At 38.0% G+C, this 20767-nt stretch overlaps 2 protein-coding genes across 9 annotated transcripts; one reads left to right on the forward strand and one right to left on the reverse strand.

Moving 5' to 3' along the window:
• The first annotated feature begins 3338 nt into the window (after nt 1-3338).
• On the forward strand, nt 3339-11301 carry TMEM126A (transmembrane protein 126A). 2 transcript variants are annotated; one of them, XM_027083562.1, is made up of 5 exons: nt 3339-3491; nt 5463-5558; nt 8880-9073; nt 10232-10346; nt 10969-11301. In XM_027083562.1, exons 2-5 carry the CDS (start codon nt 5470-5472, stop codon nt 11159-11161), a joined length of 591 nt encoding a protein of 196 aa, XP_026939363.1. In that variant the 5' UTR covers nt 3339-3491; nt 5463-5469; the 3' UTR covers nt 11162-11301. The 2 variants fall into 2 exon arrangements, with proteins under 2 accessions (XP_026939363.1, XP_026939364.1); XM_027083563.1 differs by having other exon boundaries at nt 3359-3491; nt 5428-5558.
• Nucleotides 11302-15245: 3944 nt separating this feature from the next.
• On the reverse strand, nt 15246-20760 carry CREBZF (CREB/ATF bZIP transcription factor). Of its 7 annotated transcripts, none has more exons than XM_027083559.1 (4): nt 19381-20639; nt 19092-19169; nt 17946-18014; nt 15246-16193 (listed from the first exon to the last, which is right to left on the reverse strand). In XM_027083559.1, exons 1-2 carry the CDS (start codon nt 20436-20438, stop codon nt 19154-19156), a joined length of 1074 nt encoding a protein of 357 aa, XP_026939360.1. In that variant the 5' UTR covers nt 20439-20639; the 3' UTR covers nt 15246-16193; nt 17946-18014; nt 19092-19153. The 7 variants fall into 7 exon arrangements, with proteins under 7 accessions (XP_026939360.1, XP_026939359.1, XP_026939356.1 ...); XM_027083558.1 differs by having other exon boundaries at nt 18743-19169; XM_027083555.1 differs by having other exon boundaries at nt 17946-19169.
• Between the last annotated feature and the right edge of the window lie 7 nt (nt 20761-20767).

The following is a 20767-nucleotide window of genomic DNA, read 5'->3' on the forward strand; positions in this document are numbered from 1 at the left end:
TTCGTTCAAAAAATAAAGGCAGAAGAAAGGGAAAGGGGAATGTAGAACAGGTGGAACACATAGAAATCAAATAGCAAGATGATAGATTTAAAACCCTAGAATATAAAAATCATATTAAATATAAATGGCTTAGACACTTCCTTCATTAAAAGTCAGAAACTGTCCATTTAGATTTTTAAAAATCCAATTATATACTGTATTTAAATATAAAGACACAAATAGGTTAAAAGTGAAAGAATGGGAAAAGCATTGTCCTGTTAACACTAATCAAAAGAAAGTTATTGGAGGGACTTCCCTGGCAGTCCAGTGGTTAAGATTGCACTTCCACTGCAGGGGGCACAGGTCCAGTCCCTGGTCAAGGAACTAAGATCCCACATGCCGCATGGTGCAGCCAAAAAAAAAAGAAGAAAGAAAAAATGTTATTGGAGTGGCTATATTAATATTATATAAAGCAACTTTACTCCAATAAAAGTTAATTTAAAAAATATTAAAGTAAATTGCAAAGCAAAACATATCACCAATTATTAAGAAGCTTATTTCATAATGATACTGGGATCAATTCACCTTAAATGTTTATTCATATAATAACGAAGCTTCAAAATACAAGAAGCAAAAGCTGATAGAACTGAAAGGAGAAATAGAACAATTCCCATAAAAGAGAGTTCAATAAGCTTTTCTCAATAATTGATAGAACAAGTTGGTAGAAATTCAGAAAGAATAAAGAAGTCTTAAAAAATGCTATCAACCAACTTATGCTAATTGGTTTTCGAACACTTGGCATAACAGCAGCATATACATTATTTTCAATCACACGTGAAACATTTACCCAGATGGACAAGAGTCTGGGCTATAAATATCAATACATTTAAAAGGATTCAAATCATACAAAGTATATTCTCTGACCACAATGGAATATAATTAGAAATCAATAACAGAAAGATATTTGAAAAATTTAAACTATTAGCAATGTAACGCACTTCTTTTTTTTTAATAGATTTATTTACTTACTTTTTTTTAATTTATTTATGGCTGTGTTGGGTCTTCATTGATGTGCATGGGCTTTCTGTAGTTGCGGCGAGCGGGGCTACTCTTCGTTGTGGTGCATGTGCTTCTCATTGCAATGGCTTCTCTTGTTGCAGAGCACGGGCTCTAGGCATGTGGGCTTCAGTAGTTCTGGCACGTGGGCTCAGTAGTTGTGGCTCGTGGGCTCTAGAGCGCAGGCTCTGTAGTTGTGTCGCACAGGCTTAGCTGCTCCTCGGCATGTGGGATCTTCCCAGACCAGGGCTCGAACCCATGTTCCCTGCATTGGCAGGCGGATTCTTAACCACTGTGCCACCAAGGAAGCCTACGAAAGTGACACACTTTTAAATAACCCACAGGTCAAAGAAAAAAGCAGAGAGAATTTTAAAGTATTTTGAACTGAACTAAAATAATGAACAATGTTTCAAAATCTGTGGGAAATAGTTAAAGCAGTACTTGGCAGGAAATTCATAGCGCTAAACTCATATATGGAGGAGAAAAAGATCTTACACCAATGACCTCAGCTTCCTCCTTAAGAAATTACAAAGAGGAACAACTTAAATCTCAGGTAGGAATAAGAAAGGAAAAAATACAGATCAGAGCAGAATACAATCAAACTGAACACAGAAAAAAGCAAAACAAAAAAAATCAATTAAATATGAAACTAGTTGAGAAGATCAAAAAAAATTATAAACCATTAGCCAGATTGATCAGACATAGAAAAGAGAAGACACAGATGACCAATAACAAGAAAGAGAGATGTGGCCTCAATACAGATTCTGCAGACTTTAAAGAATAATAAAGGAAAGTTATGAGCAATTTAAGCCCATAAATTTGAGATGAAATTTGACATTTCATCTTGACATTTCAAAAGAACTGATTTTTTATAAAATCTCAACGTACAAAATTGTCTTTATTACTCCAGAATGGCATGCTACAGACACTGTACAGTATGCACATTTATTAACTTCAAAATTAGCTTCAAACCATTTAAAATTAAATTGGAATAAGAGTATAAAATGGAGTGTTAGGGGGGAAAAGATATTCTCACACATACACACACACACACACGTTAGAATCTAAAAAGCTGGTTTTCCCAAACTTTCTCCTCATTTACCTCGGAAACTTTCCGATTGGGATGTACGCTGACTTTCCACCTCAGAATATGAGGACCTGTTTTTATTTTCTGGTTCCTTGACAAGCCACGATTTTGACATCTGATAAATCTCTCTCAGCGAAGGAGTGGGGGTAGCGGAGTCTTCTCCTGATCACCTCTTCTATGAAGTTTTCCCCGTTTATCTTTTTTTTTTTTTTTTTTTTTTTTTTGCGGTACACGGGCCTCTCACTGTTGTGGCCTCTCCCGTTGCGGAGCACAGGCTCCGGACGCGCACAGGCTCACGGGCCTAGCCGCTCTGCTGGATGTGGGATCCTCCCGGACCGGGGCACAAACACGTGTCCCCTGCATCGGCAGGCGGACTCCCAACCACTACGCCACCAGGGAAGCCCCCCCGCCCTTTATCTTGAATACCACTTTCTCCCTAGATAAAGCTCAATGATTTTCCAAGCAACCTTGGTAAGAGCTTTTATAGGATCCTCACAACTTTACAAAACAATTAGTGAGATTGTTTCCCCTCCTGCTTTATAAGTGAGGAAAGAGGCTGCGAAGCGGAGACCTGAAACAGAGGTCTCCAGAGGTTTGGTCCAAGACTTTGATTCTCAATTGTCCTGAGGGAGCCACAAGACTCCTTTGCTCTCTAAACAGTTTTTCTTTCGTCTCATTCACCTAATCATCCTTTTATAAGCAATACTCTACAGGGGCCCACAGATCCTCAGAAAAAAACAAGCTCCTGCTTGCTCTTGAGGTGCTCAGATTATGGTGGCACAATCAACCAAATCGTAACATGGCACAAGGAGCTCAAGGTCCAAGGGAGAATATACTATCGATGGAGCAAAGAAATCTCAGGTACTTTTAGACTTCTTTTTAACTGAGTACCTATCTCGTATGCCAAGGGTTGTGCAGTTTTTATATATCCCAAGTCAATACACGAAGTATAATGTACTGGCCAGGAAGTTTTAAGTAACATACCTAAGGTAGATTTTCAACGAATGGGGCAGGTTTAAGATCACTCAGTTTTCATCCGGAAATTTCACAATTTTCTGCAGTCTCTATCCTGAGGCGTGGATAGGCTGTAACCAGTACCCTCCGCGGTCTCCAAACCTCATTGCTGCGCGGCACAGCACCTCCCACTGCTAGAAGGCCCTTGAGCGCAACCTCGGTCCTGGAAGCCCAATCAGCGGCCCGGCAGCGACCCAGTGCCCGCCTTGGGCCGTGTCACGTGGCAGCCAAAATGGCTGCGCCCGGGCGACTTGAGCAAAGGTTGGAGTGAGCACTCGCGTGGCTGATGGAGGCAGTGACTGCTGGGAGGAGAGCGTAAGGTACCGGCATTCCGGGTAAAAGGGTGCAGTAAAAGGCGAGTATCAAGAGAAGCACAGCGTGGTGACATGCTGTTCAACCGCAGCGTGGGAATGAGATCCCGGGACTGAGTCGCAAGTGGAGGAGGGGAATCGGTTCTACCGCACCGAATCGGTCCCTACACTTTCCACCCTAGAAAAAAAGACCTTATATTTAAATTAAGCCTACAGGGGGCAAAAATGAAAAGGCTGTGCTTGAATTTAATGCCGGGTTTACTGCCAATTTACAGGGTGACCTTGGCCTAATTTAATTTTCAGAGGCCCCACTTTCCTCATTTGTCTATCTCGGGAGCTATCTTGAAGATAGCTAGTGCAAAAGCCTTTTGAAATGTTTGTAATATTTAAACGTGGCATTGTCTTTGATAGGGATTTATTATTAACCGGGATGCAGTGGCCTACTGCGGGCTGCCAGATCAGAACTTTTACCGAATTAAGGGTGACTTTTAATAGCGACACCTTAGAAATGGCTAGTTCACAGGACCAGGAACCTCACCAATATGCAGAGCACAGAACAGAAAACTAGTGATAGCATTAGGCTGGACTTTATGATGTAACAGTATTTCAGACATATACACTATACACTTTATATATACTGAATTTGATTACTTGTTTTTATCTCTCTCTCCACCACACCCCCAACCCCCCAACATAAAATTATTCAAAGTTCCTGTAAGGCAGAGATCTTAACGTTATTGTAACCAAGGCCCTCAAAAAGTTTGAGTCCGGGAAACCCAGACGTAAATTTCTAAGCCTGCATTGTACTACTTATGTTAACTTTAAGTTTAGGGATATGAAATTCAGTGTACTGAATATTTTCCAAGCCATCTAATGGCTACCCAGTAAATATTTGTTAAATTAGTGTTATAAATTAATCTTGTAGCAAATGAATAGTGAACCAAGAAAATTAAATTTCAGAGTCATGTTGTCTGTTCTTTCTGAACTTTTTGATTTTCGTAACTCTGCTACCCTGAAATCTTATTTAATGACCTAAATCTTCAGGCTAAGATTAATCATTCACCCATTTCCTTAATCTTTTATTCACCTCAACTAGCGCAGAGATCAACAAACTACCTGCCTGTGGGCCAGACGAAGCCTATCGCTTGTTTCTTTACGGCCAGCCAAAATGTTTTTTATATTTTTTAAGTTTTTTTTTTTTTTAAGTATTTGACAAAAGACCATTATGTGACCCGCAAAGCCTAAGATGTTTACCATCTGGCCCTTTTAGAGAAGTTTGCTGACCTCTGCTCTAGGGTGTACCTAGATGTGAAATTGCTGAGTGTGTGTCTTCTACTTATTAAGTACCAAATCCTTTTCCAAAGTGGTTGTACCTATGCTTCCACCAGCAGCACATGAGTTTCAGTTACCCCACATTCTTGCCAGTAATTGAAATTTAATTTCTATTTTCCTGATTATAGTGGTTAAACATATTTTCATATTTATTGTCTGACTTTTCTCTTTGTGAAGTGCCTGTTCAAACTTTTTGTCAGTTTTTCTATTGGGTTGGTTGCCTTTTTCTTATTGATTTGTACTATTCAATACTTTACATATTCTGGGTACCAACTACTCCTTTGTCAGTTACATTGCAAACATCTTCTCCCCAACTGGCTTATCTTTATGGTATCTGTAAATGAACACAAGGTCATTTTAATTGGTTACTATTAGTTTAATATTAGCTTTATGTGTTTTATGGTTAGTGCTGTTTGCAAATTTACAATATTTTTAAGGGTTACAAAGATATTCTGTATTTCCTATAAGCTTTATGTGTTGTCTTCCATGTTCTGGTTTCTATTTCATAGAATTGTGGGGGTTTTTTGGGGGGTGTCTAATGCATTAATTTTTCAGATTATGAAATAAAGCTATGGCTGCTTCTTTTAAAATTAAATATTTATGGTCTTCCAAAGGCTTTTTATAAGCTCTTTTGCTGTTTTTCTATAGATACACATTATTGAAAAATGACATTTTAATTTAAGGCTCAAGATGGAAAATCATAAACCAGATGGTACTGTCAAGAAGAACTTAATTGAAATCATAACCAGAAAAATTAACCAACTTCCAGAAGCAGAAAGGTAAGATCCCTTCTTAATTAAAAAATTCTTTTATCAGGTGGACTTTCATCATTGATTCATCTCAAATTTATTTGGTTTGAATATAAACAAACATAGAATGTCAGAAGGAAATTGAGATTTTTTTTATTACGTTGATGAGAAAACCAAGGCTCAGAGAGATTAGCCATTTTCCTTTAAGTCAAGGCTAAAATTCATTTCTCCCAGTTTTTCCATCTGGCTTAGAGTATAGGCAGATGTATATATTTATGGACTAATTTAAATAACAAACCTTTAAACTGTCTTCTTTCTCAATTCATTTCTATCACTACACTTACCAGTCTAAGAGAGTGCCATGTAACACACATAACTAGACAAGGAATGTCAGAGAAATGGGATCATGGCTAAAAGATCTTTAAGATATTATTAAATTTATATAGGAAACATACTGATCTTTGAAGACAACGCTGAGTGAACTCCAGTACTCTCCCACAAAATGTTCTTCAGGCAGCCTCTCTAACATTCCATTTAAACTGAAAATCTGAGACCAAAAAGGATGAAGAAGAGTCAGCCTGGGGAAGAGGAAGGAATGGCATATGCCTAGGCCACAGAGAGCAACGAGTTTGTCATATTTGAGGAACCAGTGTTACTAAAGTACAAGGGAAGTGGGCATAAGGTTGAAGGAACAGGAGTTTTAAGCAGGGAATGATCCAGCTAACATTTCCAAAGAACATTACAGTTGCTTTTTGGAAAGTAGATTTAAGGTAGGCGAGAAAAGGAAGACGACCAGTAGCAAAACTGGCATAGTAATCCTGGTGAGTGGTGGTGGCAGCTGAAGTGAAAAAAGGATAGATTTGAAATACATTTTGGAAGTATAATCTTACTATCTTGCACAAATTCCAATCTTGCTGACACCAGATCAACAAGGGAGAACCCATAAACCAAGAGCAGTAATAAGATGTATATCCAACCTCCCTTTCCCCCCACCACAAACACACAGTGTACATCGTTTTTGTTATTGTTTTCCAGAGGTAAACAGAAATTTTTTAAGCAAATAAAAGACATGTGCCCATGTTTCCAGGCCAGTAAGGTAGGGAAAGCCAGGAAGAATAGAGATGTGACAGCCTTGAAGAGAAGCAAGCAGGCTGTGTTACTGGGACTTTCACCAAATTAGAAATAATAATGGGGAAGTAATCTGGAACTGCAAAGTAAGCTTTAATTTGGAATAAACTGCTTTTGAACAGTGGCACCTGAACAGGGCAGATGACAGCATCTCATCTTTGTTCACTATTTTTCCTCTGCTTCTATTTTATCTATCCTAGTTCTCCTAAGTTTGAATCCTCATTTCTTGCATTACCAATTTAGATATGTTTAATAGTTATTTGAAAAGTTCTTAAGTGTATGAAACTTTAGTATCAAACACTTCACTTTCTAATCTACAAAATAATTTCATGTGCCATCTATTTCATTGCCACTTGTTATTTCTGGTCTTATATTTCATGTGTTAGTTCATGTATCTAGTTACTTTATGGGTATTATCTTGCCAAAAAATCTTGAGTTCACGTTTCTAATTGTATAGGCACTTTTTGGGAATACTGACTGGCAATGGGGCTGCTAGATAGTAACAATTTTGTATTGAATTATTAACTGAACAATGTGACTTTAAGCCACAGGAAATTAAAATCTGGTTGGGAGACAGCAAACGTTGCTATTCAGATTCCAGTTACACTCCTTGTTATATTTAGGTACTTATTTATGTAATTTTTAATAATATTTAACATTAATATATCAACATATTACAATGTATATAATTATATATATATAATATTACAATGTATATAATATGTAATATATATGGGCATTTGTTCCTATGACTAAAAATGAAGATAATACATATTTCACAGTATTGTTATGAAGATAAAATAAAAATATTTTAGAGGAAGTGCTCGAGTTTCCCATTCCCTCAGCTCCCACAAGAATACACAGGTCTTTTCACATTCATGTGTTTTGTTGTTTGGTAGCTCTCTAGGCCCTCATCACAATTTAAATATTGTCTTATGTACCCTAAGTTTCTAAACTGCCTCCCTTGTACTAACATTACCATTTTAATACTTTTGTTATACTGGGTTGATCAAAATGTTTGTTCGCATTTTTCATGGAAAAATCCGAACGAACTTTTTGGCCAATCCAATATATCAAGTTTACGTATCTTTCATTCTCCAATAATAAACTATGAAAACACCGAAGATAATTTTTTGTGCCTTCATCACCAAGTCTGCGGCATGCAATAAGTGCTCAATGATTGAATGACAAGTACCATTGTGATTGCAAAGTGACAGGTAAGAAAAGTAGTACCTTACACAATGTAGAAAGCTCAATTAGGAATTCCTAGAAAACCTGTCTTGAGTGTTAACCATAGAAGTTAGAGGGGATATTGTGTGTGGCTAGTTTGGCTAATTAAGAGTAATGAGAAAATTAAGAGGTTGACGCCTGTGTTACAGGAAGCAAAGCAGATGGTAGAGGAGTTAAGTGATAGGCTGAAGGCTTTGAATTGGATACTTTCAATATTCAGCAGTTTTAGTTTTTTTCCCCAAAACTAAAGAATGCATAGAACATGCATTTTAAATCTCATACATGCCTTCCTTAAAAACCAGTTCTACCACTTACTATCCCAAAACATCAATTTATTCTTATTTCAGTGAGCTCTTATAAAAAGTACCTAGCCTAGAGGATCCCTTAAATGTTAGTACTGCTCCACCCCCTAATCCTGACTCTAATGCTTCAAGGAAGAGTAAAAGGAAACATCAATTTCACCTTATTGAATGCCTTCTGTGTGCCAGGTGCTGTTGAAATATTTATATCTTTGTATCCACTGTCTTCAAGTTGTTTACAGGCTAGTTGGGAAGCCTGACAGGTAAATCTGTGATAAGCTAGTACCACCTTATAATGTGTTTTGCTACAGAAGTTAACTATTGGGTATTGTGGGAGCCTAGAGAGGCATCCAAGTCAGACTCTTCAGAAGCTCTTCCCTGCTATATACTTGGTGGGGGGATGGTGGAATTTCCATACCAATATTCTTTGCAAATTCCCACAATACATTTAGCGAAACTAAATGTATCACTGTATCCTTAAAGTGTTGACCAGATTCAAAGCCTTTTAGAATAAAAATCTATATGTAAAACAATGATTTTAAAAGGTTTTTGTTTTATAGAGCTATAAGATATAAATGTTGGATCCTGTTAATCCTAAAGTCCTGATAAGTTCTGTAACATATGCCAGAATTGTTGGAGAGCTAACACACGCAATACAGCCAAAAAGAGTTACTGTTTTTTCTCACCGACTCAGGAATCTGCTTGAAAATGGATCAACATATATTGGACTTAATGCTGCCCTCTGTGGCCTAATAGCAAATAGTCTCTTTCGACGCATCCTACATGTGACACAGGCTCCTGTAGCTGCTGGCTTACCAATGGCAGTGATCCCATTTTTGATGGCACACGTATCTTTCAAAGGTTTTGTAAGTTTACCTTTGAATACAGGTAAATTCTATTTCACTGTCACCAGCTAGTTTGCTTTGGTATATGTACATTATTTGCACCTTACATTAATCCTTAAATAATTGTAGCAATTGGCTATATGCTGTAATACAGTCACTGCTTGGATAAGACTGAACCTTGCTAGCCTCTCTATGTAAAGCAGCAATTAATTCAGATTAGCATGGTCTACCAAACAAGTAAAATATATACACAGTAATTCTAAATACTTTCCTTTGTCTAACTTCTCTCTCCTACAGTGTTTAGTAAGAAATATTTGGAAACTTTATTTTTTTTTAAATGCTGACTGCCTTAATTTTTTAAAAATTATAGAATTTTCTTAAGGGGAAAAAAATTTTTATGGGAACAAGACTCTTTATCTTGTTCCCATAAAAATCACTAAATCTCTAAAAGCACTAAATGTGTATATGTGCAATAGTTATCAAATACATGGAGACTTGATTTCCTTTGGACAGTTCACCATATTTGCTCAGTACTCCAAGTACAGCTAAATCATGAAAGAATTTCTGATTGATAATTAAAAAAATTATTACCATAGGTGGTAGTAGGGAGGCAGTCCATTTAAATTCTCTTAAGTGCTACTTCAGATTTATTTAAATTAGATGAGTATTTGCTTGAATCCCCAAGATCAGTGTGAAAAGAATTTTTATGTGCAGGGAAACCTATTGCACAATAAACTGAACAGAATGAGTGAAAACATAGGTTAGTGTAGCTTTCTATTTTTAATACCTTGTACTAATCTGGAAATGAATAAACAATTTTATAAAAATGAAATCACACTGCATAATGTAAAAATGTAAGATAAATCAAACTTAAATTTCCCATGGGTTTAAAAATTTCTTAAAGACAAAAATATTAGCTCAGGTTTGTTAATACATGCACAAAAAGCTAGAAGCAGTGCAAACTGAGTATTATATTCAAGTTCAAAACAAATTAGGGAATTTTTCCTAAGATGGTTTTATCAGTTATTCCTGGCTGTTTTAGATTATCCATATGTGTAATTATACCTTTTAACATGCCTTATAGACATGCATTTGCTGTATTACTGCCTGAAAATTGAGTATCTGTGATACATAAAAGGGGACCTTGCATTCTTTAAATGTTTGCTTGACTATTCATTTGCAGAACTAATTTATTTCCTAGGTGATTTACATTGTGAAACCTGTACCATAACACGAGGTGGACTGGTTGGTCTTGTTTTTGGTGGCCTGTACCCTGTTTTCTTGGCTATCCCTGTGAATGGTGGCCTAGCAGCCAGGTAGGAATGCTTTCCATAATTATCGAAAAACTTTAGTAATATATATAAATGATTGCCTAGAAAATGCAAACTTTAAAACAGCAAGTACATTTTCTATTTTTAAGGCAATGTTACCTGTTTGACTTGAAAGAGTTAACAAGACTTGTTTTTTCTGGGTAATCAAAGAATACTTCTCAAGAATTTGAAAACACTTCTAGAAATTCATCACACTACCTCTTGGGTGTGTAGTTCAGGTTCTTAGCTTTATATATTGAATACTAGCTACAAAGCTGCAAAAAGTACTGTGACTAGCATGAAAACTACATTATATGCATAATGTTCTTAGGGTTTGACTACTTCCTCTAAAAGAAAATTCCATCAGAAAATGTCTCGCTATAAGCCAAAATAATTCAGTTATTCTCTGATGAACTCTTGTACCAAGCAATCTATACTATATGAGCTTCCAGAGGTGAAACGCAGAAAAGGACAGTTTTTATGACTAATAGACATTGAAGAGAATAGCATTACCTCAGTCTTTACCTAAGCTAGTTTTAAGACTTCTGGAATTAATATGTATTGTACACAGATTTGCCACTTGATACAACTGTCTTTTCTAGTGAACTGTCTCAATGTTTTCTTACAGGTATAACTCAGCCCTGCTACCCGAGAAAGGAAACATCTTAAATTACTGGATTAGGATTTCTAAGCCTGTCTTTAGAAAGATGTTATTTCCCATTTTGCTCCAGACTGTGTTTGCAGCATACCTTGGGTCTAGACAATATAAACTACTTATAAAGGCTCTTCAGTTACCTGAACCTGACCTAGAAATTCAGTGATGGTTAAGCAAATCTGTACACAAAAATAAAACTGTAAAAATAACCTACATCTAAGTATGAATAAATAAGACTTGTAATTTATTACATGAGGTACAATTCTGGGATCTACAACAAAAGGCTGAATAAATTATTCAACACTACCCACTTAGCCAAGAGCCTACTTCTCTAGTGTTCCCAATACCATCTCTCCCACATTGCTTGCTCTACTCCTTTACATTAGGCAGTTTGGTCTGTAACAGGGAAAAAACCACATAGCAGTTTTCACTGAAAACCTCAAAGAATCCAAACAGGAATGAAAATGGCAGGGGCCAGGGTGGGGAGTATCAATACACTACAGAAACATTACACTTCATTTTCTCAATTCACTGTTTCCATAGGTATTATTCTTTCATAGAATCTTAGAACATATTTAAAAACATTCCTTACAGAGGGATCAATTCCCAGTATTCTTCACAGATGATTATTCAGGCTCAGCTTGAGCTGTCCTAATGATAGTTACCTACTTCAAAAGTCATCTTATTTATAACATTGGAAAGCTATACTCATAAGATTAAGGTAAATTCTATCTTTGAAGCTTTCATCTAGTGTGGTATAGTTCTTGAGAAGCACATAGACCTGAGTCATTTTTTTTTGGCTGTATGATGCTAAGCAAGTTAACTGATCTCTCTGGCCCTCAGTTTCCTCATCAGTAACCTCACTCAAGATTGGTATCATATATGTAAGTTGACTTAACGTAGCACCTGTCATCAGGCACTCAAATTTGAGGTAGCCATATTCTTCCTATTGTTTCTGGTTTTGTTTTTTGAAATATCCTAGGTCTATTCCTCAATTCCTAAGATAGATCATTTAAATTTTTGAAATGATCTATTGTGTTTCCCTTCCTAAAAATTTTCATCTCAGTTCTTGAAACCATTTTCTCATGTAACAGCATCTAAATCAGCATTGGCCAACAAAACTTTCTGTGATGATGAGGAAATATTTTATATACGACTGATATGTTAACACTAGCCGTACGTGGCTACTGAGGACCCAGAATTTGACTAGTGCACCTGAATAACTGAATCTTTTATTTTAATTAATTTAAATTGTTTAGCCACATGTGGATAATAGCCTCAGTATTACACAATGCAGAGCTAGACCAACACTTTCTTATGAAACAAGCCAGTCATACCAAACAATATTTGTGTCATCCAAGACCACATTCACAAGCATCTTAACTATTCTTTTCAAATATAGTGATATATCTGTTAAATAATCTTATGCTACTTAAAATTATATGAAAGGATTTAGCCTCTCACCTAAAAAAGGCAGCTCTGAGAGTGGGACAGGCTTTCAGTGGCCCTTAAAGAAAGCAGTACAGCCAAAGATGTAAAATTTAATTAATAAAATACAAGGGAATTCCCTGGCAGTCCAGTGATTAGGACTCCACACTTTCACTGCTGAGGGTGCAGGTTCAATCCCTGGTCGGGGAAGTAGAATCACGCAAGCCACGTGGCGAGGTCAAAAAAAAAACAAATTGAAACATTATAAAACAAAATTCCCTATCAAACTATGTTTGATAAAAAAAATGATCCCAATTATCAGACAAAAGAATCTGTATTTTACTGTGGATATTCTCTGGGTTATAAAATTAAGGCTGATTTTTCTTTTCATTCTGATTCCCTTCTGGATAATCCCAGCTTTCTGAAATGAATATGCTTTACCTTTACAACTAGGAAAAACATATATAAAAGGCAAAAAAAAAACCCAAAAAACTTTATTTTACAAGCTAAAATACCACGATAAAGCTGTCTGACCCAAAATTATACATTTTATGTGTGCTGTCATTTTTATTTAAAGCAGAGTTCTACTTATCACAGTAAAAAAAAATTAAAATTCCTAACTTCCAAAATAAGAAACCCAAATTACTGAATTAGACTCCTTTAAAAAGAGAGAATGGTGTAATGAACTTAGATAATTCAAAACCCACTGATATTACTAAATGGATAATTTAGCGCAAATTGTTTCCTTACTTATCCTTAAACACTCCCACCGTACTTAACTCCCTAGCATACCACCATCTATAAACATACAAAAATTTACAATGGTTTCTGCAACCAAAAACGATTTCTAACATCTGTCTTCTACCATATTTTTCTTAAATCATCTTCCCAGTTAGTAGAAATGGGCAACATAAGCCAAAGAACATGTTACTTTAAACCTGTTGCTACAAATGTACTTTACCAAAACTTTTGGTCAGGGGGCAAATTTGTGCGAGCCTGCTGTGATCTGCATTACAATTTAAGGAAACAGTCATTTTTAGCTAAGACCTGAAGAACACTGCCTCAGTCAGGAAAATAGTTTACTTCAATTCTGTCACAGTAAACAAACTATTTAAACCTGTCTTTCAAAATTTATTCTGTGCAGTTATTTGGCTTTAAAAAAGAAGGTTCATGTTATACTATACTTAAATTAAGATATTAATTTGTAAACCCCAGACTATGGTACATTAGAAGCCAGAGGGGTTTGACCTCAGTGGGTAAAAAGGAAACAATTTTTTTTTTTTTGCGCTCACTGTTGTGGCCTCTCCCGTTGCGGAGCACAGGCTCCAGACGCGCAGGCTCAGCGGCCATGGCTCACGGGCCCAGCCGCTCCGCGGCATGTGGGATCCTCCTGGACTGGGGCACAAACCCGTGTCCCCTGCGTCGGCAGGCGGACTCTCAACCACTGTGCCACCAGGTAAGCCCAGGAAACAGAATTTGATGGCACATTTTAAACGAAGTTGGGCCACCAATAAAATTCAAATCTGTACATATTAACAGCTACACGAATGTTCAAAACACCAAGTGACCAGATTTTTAAATTAGATTAACTGAAAATTGAGCAAAAGATGAATTTCGGCAAATTTTGGGTCAAGAAAACTACAAAAAATTGGGAATTCCCTGGCGGTCCAGTGGTTAGGACTCCACACTTTCACTGCAAAGGGCCCGGGTTCATTCCCTGGTTCAGGAAGTAAGATCCCACAAGCCACGTGGCATGGCCAAACAAAAACTACAAAAAATTATGAAAGTCCACTGTGACCCGGTTTCTTTTTAAAAAGTGGGAAAAACGGCTAACTAAGAAATCCTGAATGTACAAATTGGGGAAAGGTAAAAAACTAGGAATAAAAACACTATGAGTAACCAAAGCAATGAACAGGGCAACTTTCTTTTAACCTTTATCTTTAAAAAATATTTTTCCTCTAATATTACAGGATTTATTGAAAACGATAAAGAAATTTACTTTCTGAATAAAATTTAAATTATCTCCAGTTTAATTTTCCTGCACTTTAAAACTGCATGTAAATGACCACTTGCAGTCTAGGTCAGAGCTCTGAGCTCAGTCTGGTATTATAAGACAATAGGGCGTGACTGGCAGAGAGTATTGAGGTATTCAAGTTCAAACATGTAAAAAGTACTGTGCTGGCCAAACAAACACTTTACAAGTTTCTAATGGAGGACCTCCCCTGGCTTAAATGGTAACTACCTGGTTTCTCAACAAAAAACAGTACAGTAAAATATAAAAATATAACCATTTGGGAAGGTCTCAAAACTTTGTATTGATAGCCTGGGGAAAAAAACTAAACACTTGGAAATATTTTACCACCTATTCAACCTTAGTCATAAGATTGTTTAGCTTAAAGGCATACCTCCAAAATACTGAACTAGGTAATCACATACTTTAAAAGGTAATGACTCATTATCAGTGAATTATCCACTCTATTCTATCAAAGCAGTAGTTATAGTCACCGAATAGTGTTGATGCCTACCTGATTTTGGTTACAATACAACCAGCTGTACTGTTCATACTGTAGGAGCATCCATCAATCACATAAGCATAAGCCACTGGGAATGCGCTTTGCTGCCTGGCATCAGAGACACCGAATACACTTACAAGGAACTGAATGGATTTAATAAATTTTTTGTATCACCATACAATAACCAAACTGTATAGTTATTATGATGAATCATTCTGGAAAGAAGATTAAGAGCCTATCTCCTACCCCCTCCCACTTCTATCATCTGCACACTTCCCAAATGAGTCAGTAAGATAAAATGACTCAGTCTAGACCAGGTGAAAGAATGTATTAACATAATCCAACAAAAATGAAATAAAACAACCAGAGTTTTGAGTGTTTTTTCACACTTGTAATGAACTGGAAAAATGTTTCAATTAAGTAAAACAACCATATTCCATGAAAAAAGCCACTCCCATCATCCAGAATACTAAAGCCCTTACATACTAGAGAAATTTTAATATAAAACAGTAGAAACTAGTATACCATTCATTAGAAACCTCAAAATATTTTTAATAAGTCCTCGGAGAAAGCTCAAGAAGCCAAAAACCTCAGAATCCACACATCTTGGCATTACCCTGAATCGCAATTAACTACCCACACATTTAATCATAATCAATTTTTCAAAGATATACAGACAAATCAATGCATCTATTTAAAAAGACTACTCTTTAAAGACTTTACATTAACTTTTATATTCTACTCAGCAACGTCTGTCTGTACTTCAGATTAGTTCTCATGTTCCAGGAAATAAATACAAACTCATTATATGCCTGTGATCACTGATGGCCTGTTTATGTAATTCTACTCCACTAAATCTAATTCCACAGAATGTGCGCTTGATTATGTAAAGAATCTAATATTCCTTGATGAAATACTATCATTCTCTTCTCCAATGGTTGCAATTTTTAAAAGGTATGCAAAGAACTGAGTATCACTCCCATGAAAGACAAAAATAAGTATAATTTTGTTCCAAAATTAACTTTGTCTCATGTATTTCTATTAAGTCTTTCAAGGATTCCAGAGAATCTTTTCATATCTCCATTTCTGGAAAGTGAAATCAGTATAGAAGTAATTTGGGAACTTGAAAATGGCATTCATTTTTTTCAGCAGATGCCAAATTTTTGACCGACATGGCTCCCACAATTACTTTGTTACCATCAGTCCAGTCAGTTAACAGGTTGTAGGAAAAGATTCGTTTTTGCAGACACTGCTAAGCTGTTTAAAGAGAAGAGAGAGAGATTAATTTAGTGATTATCAAATGCACAAATATTTAAAATATTTCGAACACTTTTTGTCGGATTATATCAGAGGTGTGACTACATTTTAACAAACGTGGACTTTTTAGTTAGGTTTGGTCAAGGAAGTGCAGAAACATTAAGTCAATATGATGTGTTAGTTCAATTAATGTATAAATTCCTGTCACCATCGGAAGACAAACATTAAAAGCTACATCTTTAGTACTTGCTGTATCATTTTGCCACAGAGGCACAATTAGGAAAAAAATATTAAAAAAAAAAAAGATTCCCCAAACACTAAATTGCTTTCATCCATTACAGTAAACAGAGCCAAACCTGAAAATTTCTAAATCCATATTATATTCCAGAAATCTCCTTTATCCAACTACTAATCATTCAGAACACAATTTTCTAAAAATAGTAAGACAACAGTTTCATATTAATCATAACTTTTTTAATTAACAAGTAGTGAATAGGACACTTTAAGATATTGTTTACTACATACTGAAATAAACATATCTGTTGTAAATTCAGAAACCCAAACATTTACAGTAAAATATGTTTACACATAAATATGACCAAATTTATTTAAAGCCCCTGTTAGATAGGTCCTAAATACATGCAATACCATGTAAAAACAAGACCATGACGTTGATGCAAAAAATGACAAAATCACTAATTTACCAAAATTAGAAAAAAAAGAGAATGAGATGGAAACTAAGAAAAGACAGTTAAAACAGAAGCAACCTAACAAAGCAGCTTTTAAAATAGTCGACACTAATCTCCATTTTCAAAAGTTCTTAATCAAGTATTTCCAAAAACTGCCATTTATAAAATGACATTCTAAAAATCTATACTTGGAATGTCAAATCATCCCAATTCAGAAAGCTTTGACTACTGTTTCTCCCCAGCCCCAAACTTCAAATAATGCAGGAAAATCATTGACGTTAGGAAGAAAATATTCCAAGGGAATGGTATAATTTTTAGAAAAACGCACTTACTGCTTCCAGAACCTTTTAAAACCCACAGCATTAACAACAATCATTTTTCCTATTTTCATCCATTATTTTCTAATGTCATGTTAGAGATGAATAAATTATTTGAGCCCATGACTGAAAGATCAACAAACCTGGTTTTATTATGACACCATATTTTTGTCATTGGTACTGCACAAAATTATATACAAAGAAATATATACAAAATGTTCAAGTATTAATTAACTTTCAATTCAAGGCTTCTGTTTCAAAAAGCTACATTAACATATTCCATAAAGATAGCACAAATTAGTCATTTCAAATAACTTTTCCAACTACTTTTGGTTTTTATATATATTTATATATATAATTCAGTAGGCACTAAAAATCCATGCAGCTGCATTGTGAGGGGCTTGCTCCTGCACTTAGGTATAAGCAGGTTCATCACTCCAGGTTGTGAGTTTGGCTACTATCCATTCATGCTCAAGTGCAGTAGATGATTTTACAAAATATGCTGTAATGCACTGGAAACCAGAGACCAAGTTAGGTCTCAAAAGTGTATTATCTAGCAACAAAACATTTACAGTTCTGCAAGAACAAGATTCCATTTTCATAACCAAATAACAACAAAATAAAACATTTTATATGTAAGATAACTTACATCTTTGGACTGCTGGAAAATACTTTTTAATTATGAACATTTTAAAATAAAAGCAGAAGCCCTGATATTACCTCTTTTTCCTCATTTCTTATACTACCTTTTAAAATAAAGCAGGAAATGTGGCCAGCAGCTGGTCCCGTCTCTTCTGCCCCAACAGCTGTATCCACTTTAGCACAAAGAAAAACAAGGATGCTAAATACGTATATACTTTATCAAACAGTGATGTTTCACAAAGAATTTCTTAATGTCTCTTACACTGAAAGACACTGTGACTCAATCTATACAACTGGACAATAGATAATAGAGTACTTCAAAGGAAGACTATGTCCCAACTTTGGAAAAAGTGTCAATCGTGTCATTAAGTCACTCAATTTTAAAACTTACTTTTAAATAGGACAAATACCCTTGAAATATGGAGAATAAGATTCTTTGTGAAGCCTCACTTTACACGTTTTCATTCACATTTCATAACCTTCAATATCTAATCATACATAAATTTAACCTAAAATTTTAATACAACAAAAATAAAGGTGTTCAACAATTTATTCATACTCAGTGATAGGGTAAATCACTGTGCTGGTCCTCAAAGAAACATTTCATTAACCATTCTTATTCTTCCTTTAAGTAACTAACACAGGAGTCTGATATGCATGTTAATTTCCAACTTCTCTAATGGTGAGATATAAAAATCTATTAATCTGAATAGATTGTATATCTAGATCTATGAAAACTAAAAGGCATTCTTGAATATTTAAGAGATTTCTGTCATCTCCACAAAATAACTATCACATTTGTGTATGCCCCAAGTACTTATTGTCAACCTCTGAAAAGTTGCTCTAAAATTGGAATTCCAATTTGCACCTTGTACAACTCGGAACTTCCATTCAACTTCACCTGTGTCACTTTCTCCAAACTGTATCTCTATTAGCAGCTTTCAGTGTACAGTTGGAACCGATGTCATCCAAGGCCATGTCCACACTGGGGACAGAAGAGCTAGGTACACGCAAGTCTGAACAAGGGGACACATTAACAGCTATTTCAACCAGAAGAAGCAACTTGAATACAATATTGACCAGCACAAGTCTGTTTCCAGGGTGGACAGGGCCCAAATTAGATTTCCCTCCCACCTTCCAAAAAACAAAAGAAAAAAAAAATCACACACACACACACAAATTGAGATGTTGCCCATTAAAGTAGACTAAGCAGCAGAGCATGAGCGTTACGTGAAGAGATGGATCCTTACCAGGTTGTGAGGCGGGAACGACTGTTCTGTAACCCCTACAACGGAGCCTGGCAGGAAGGAAATCACCTAAAAAAGAAACTGTCAGAGAGATTTAATAGTGACATGTTATCATTAGGAGTTGGTTACAGTGTCACATTCATGCTTTTAGCTAAACACTTAAAGATTCAATATTACTTTTTTTTCCTCCTCTGAAATGTGTCCAGTGAAGATGTCCCACTAAGGTGTTTTACATGGTGTAAGGGAGTTGAAAGGGGTAAACGCGGATAAAGAGCAGATTACTTGACCCTACATTTTAAGAGAAGACGACGCCTTCCGGGCGCACGCCGAGCAGAACTCCACCGACACCTTATCCTTGTCCACATGAAGACACACTCCTCCGGCTGAGTCGTCCTCTTCCAGCAGGTCCTGCTGCTGCTTTCCCACGGGCAGAGCGTAGTCATGGTCACCGGCGGGCGAGTCTCTGAAGAGCGAGGTGGTCAGCCGCAGTCCCACGCCGCTCAGCCGGCTCAGCAAGCGAGCCAGTCCGGTCTCGTTGGCTAAGACGGCCCGTAGGTAGCGACTCTCCTCCTGCAGTGCTTGTACGCGCTTTCCCAGCTCCCGATTCTCGGCCCGCAGCTCCTGGTTCTCGGCTGCCAGACCCCGTACTCGACTCTCCAGCCCCATCACGTACTCCTTCTTCTTCAGCCGATTGAGACGGGCAGCAGCCGCCGCCGCCTTCCGGGGACTCTTTGTCGTCGCCTGGTTGTTGTCGTTGCCGCTGCTGCCGCCGCCTCCTCCCGGGGACTTTCTCCGCCTCTTTTCGCCGCCGCCACTGTCACTGCCGCTGCTGCAGCCTCCGATGCCGTTTAACAGCCTCTGCAGCAGGTCAGAAAAGCGCTGCATCTCGGCAGCCGCGGCCTCGTCGTCGTCGTCCCCTCTCCACAGGCCGCCGCTATCCGAGCCTCCGCCGGACGAGGAGAGGGGCCCGGGCGAGTTGAGCCCGGGCTCCAGATGCCAGTCTGGTTGCCGGGGGTCCAGCAGATCCGCCAGTTCCAGGCCGGACAGAAAGTCCATGTCCTCCGTCTCCTCCCCGGGGACGCTGGCGATAGCCTCCTCCTCCATCTCCTCGGGCGAGGGCGCGCGCGCGGCCACGATGCCACGGCCCCCCCTCCCGGCGTCCGACTCGCCCTCGTCGCCGCGCGGCTGTTTGCGGCCGGGAGACCCGGCCGCCGCCGTCCCCTCGTCCTCCGCTGCCGCCCGGGTCAAGTCCGGGGGCAGCGAGCAGGTCGCGACCGGCGCCGGGCTCTCGCTGCGGGTTGGGGAGTCGCTGCCCGAGGCCGCCAGCAGTTTGGTCAGGCTATGCCTCATGGGGCCCGACGGCGGGCCCACGTAGGCCCCGGCCCCTCAGACCGGGCCTCGCTGGTCCCAAGGACCCAGAGCGGGTAGCCGGGCAGCAGGCCAGAACGAAATGAAGAGGAAGGTCCGAGTCGCCTCCCGCCCCACTTGGCTGGTCGACCCCCCGCGCCGGGGCGGGGGGGCGGTAAGCGGTGGAGGGAAGAGAGATGGAAGCGGCGAGGCCCAACGATGACTCGACCGCGCCACCCAGACAACGGCCTGGCCGGAAGTCAGTCGATCTCGTTCCAGCCCCTCCCACCGCATTTCGCGCTCCACCGGGCTCTAGTATCGCGAGAGTTCGA

This window comes from Aethalodelphis obliquidens, unplaced genomic scaffold (assembly GCF_003676395.1).
Source record: "Aethalodelphis obliquidens isolate GAN/ISIS:26980383/991018 unplaced genomic scaffold, ASM367639v1 scaffold50, whole genome shotgun sequence".
Lineage (NCBI taxonomy): Eukaryota > Metazoa > Chordata > Mammalia > Artiodactyla > Delphinidae > Aethalodelphis > Aethalodelphis obliquidens.

What these genes read in the sequence shown, in the direction of transcription:
- TMEM126A (XM_027083562.1), top strand. Translation starts at nt 5,470, where the DNA reads ATGGAAAATCATAAACCAGATGGTACTGTCAAGAAGAACTTAATTGAA. An exon ending in AAGTTTACCTTTGAATACAG is followed by an intron (nt 9,074 to 10,231) that starts GTAAATTCTATT and finishes TTTATTTCCTAG; the next exon opens with GTGATTTACATTGTGAAACC. An exon ending in AATGGTGGCCTAGCAGCCAG is followed by an intron (nt 10,347 to 10,968) that starts GTAGGAATGCTT and finishes GTTTTCTTACAG; the next exon opens with GTATAACTCAGCCCTGCTAC.
- CREBZF (XM_027083559.1), bottom strand. Translation starts at nt 20,438, where the DNA reads ATGAGGCATAGCCTGACCAAACTGCTGGCGGCCTCGGGCAGCGACTCC.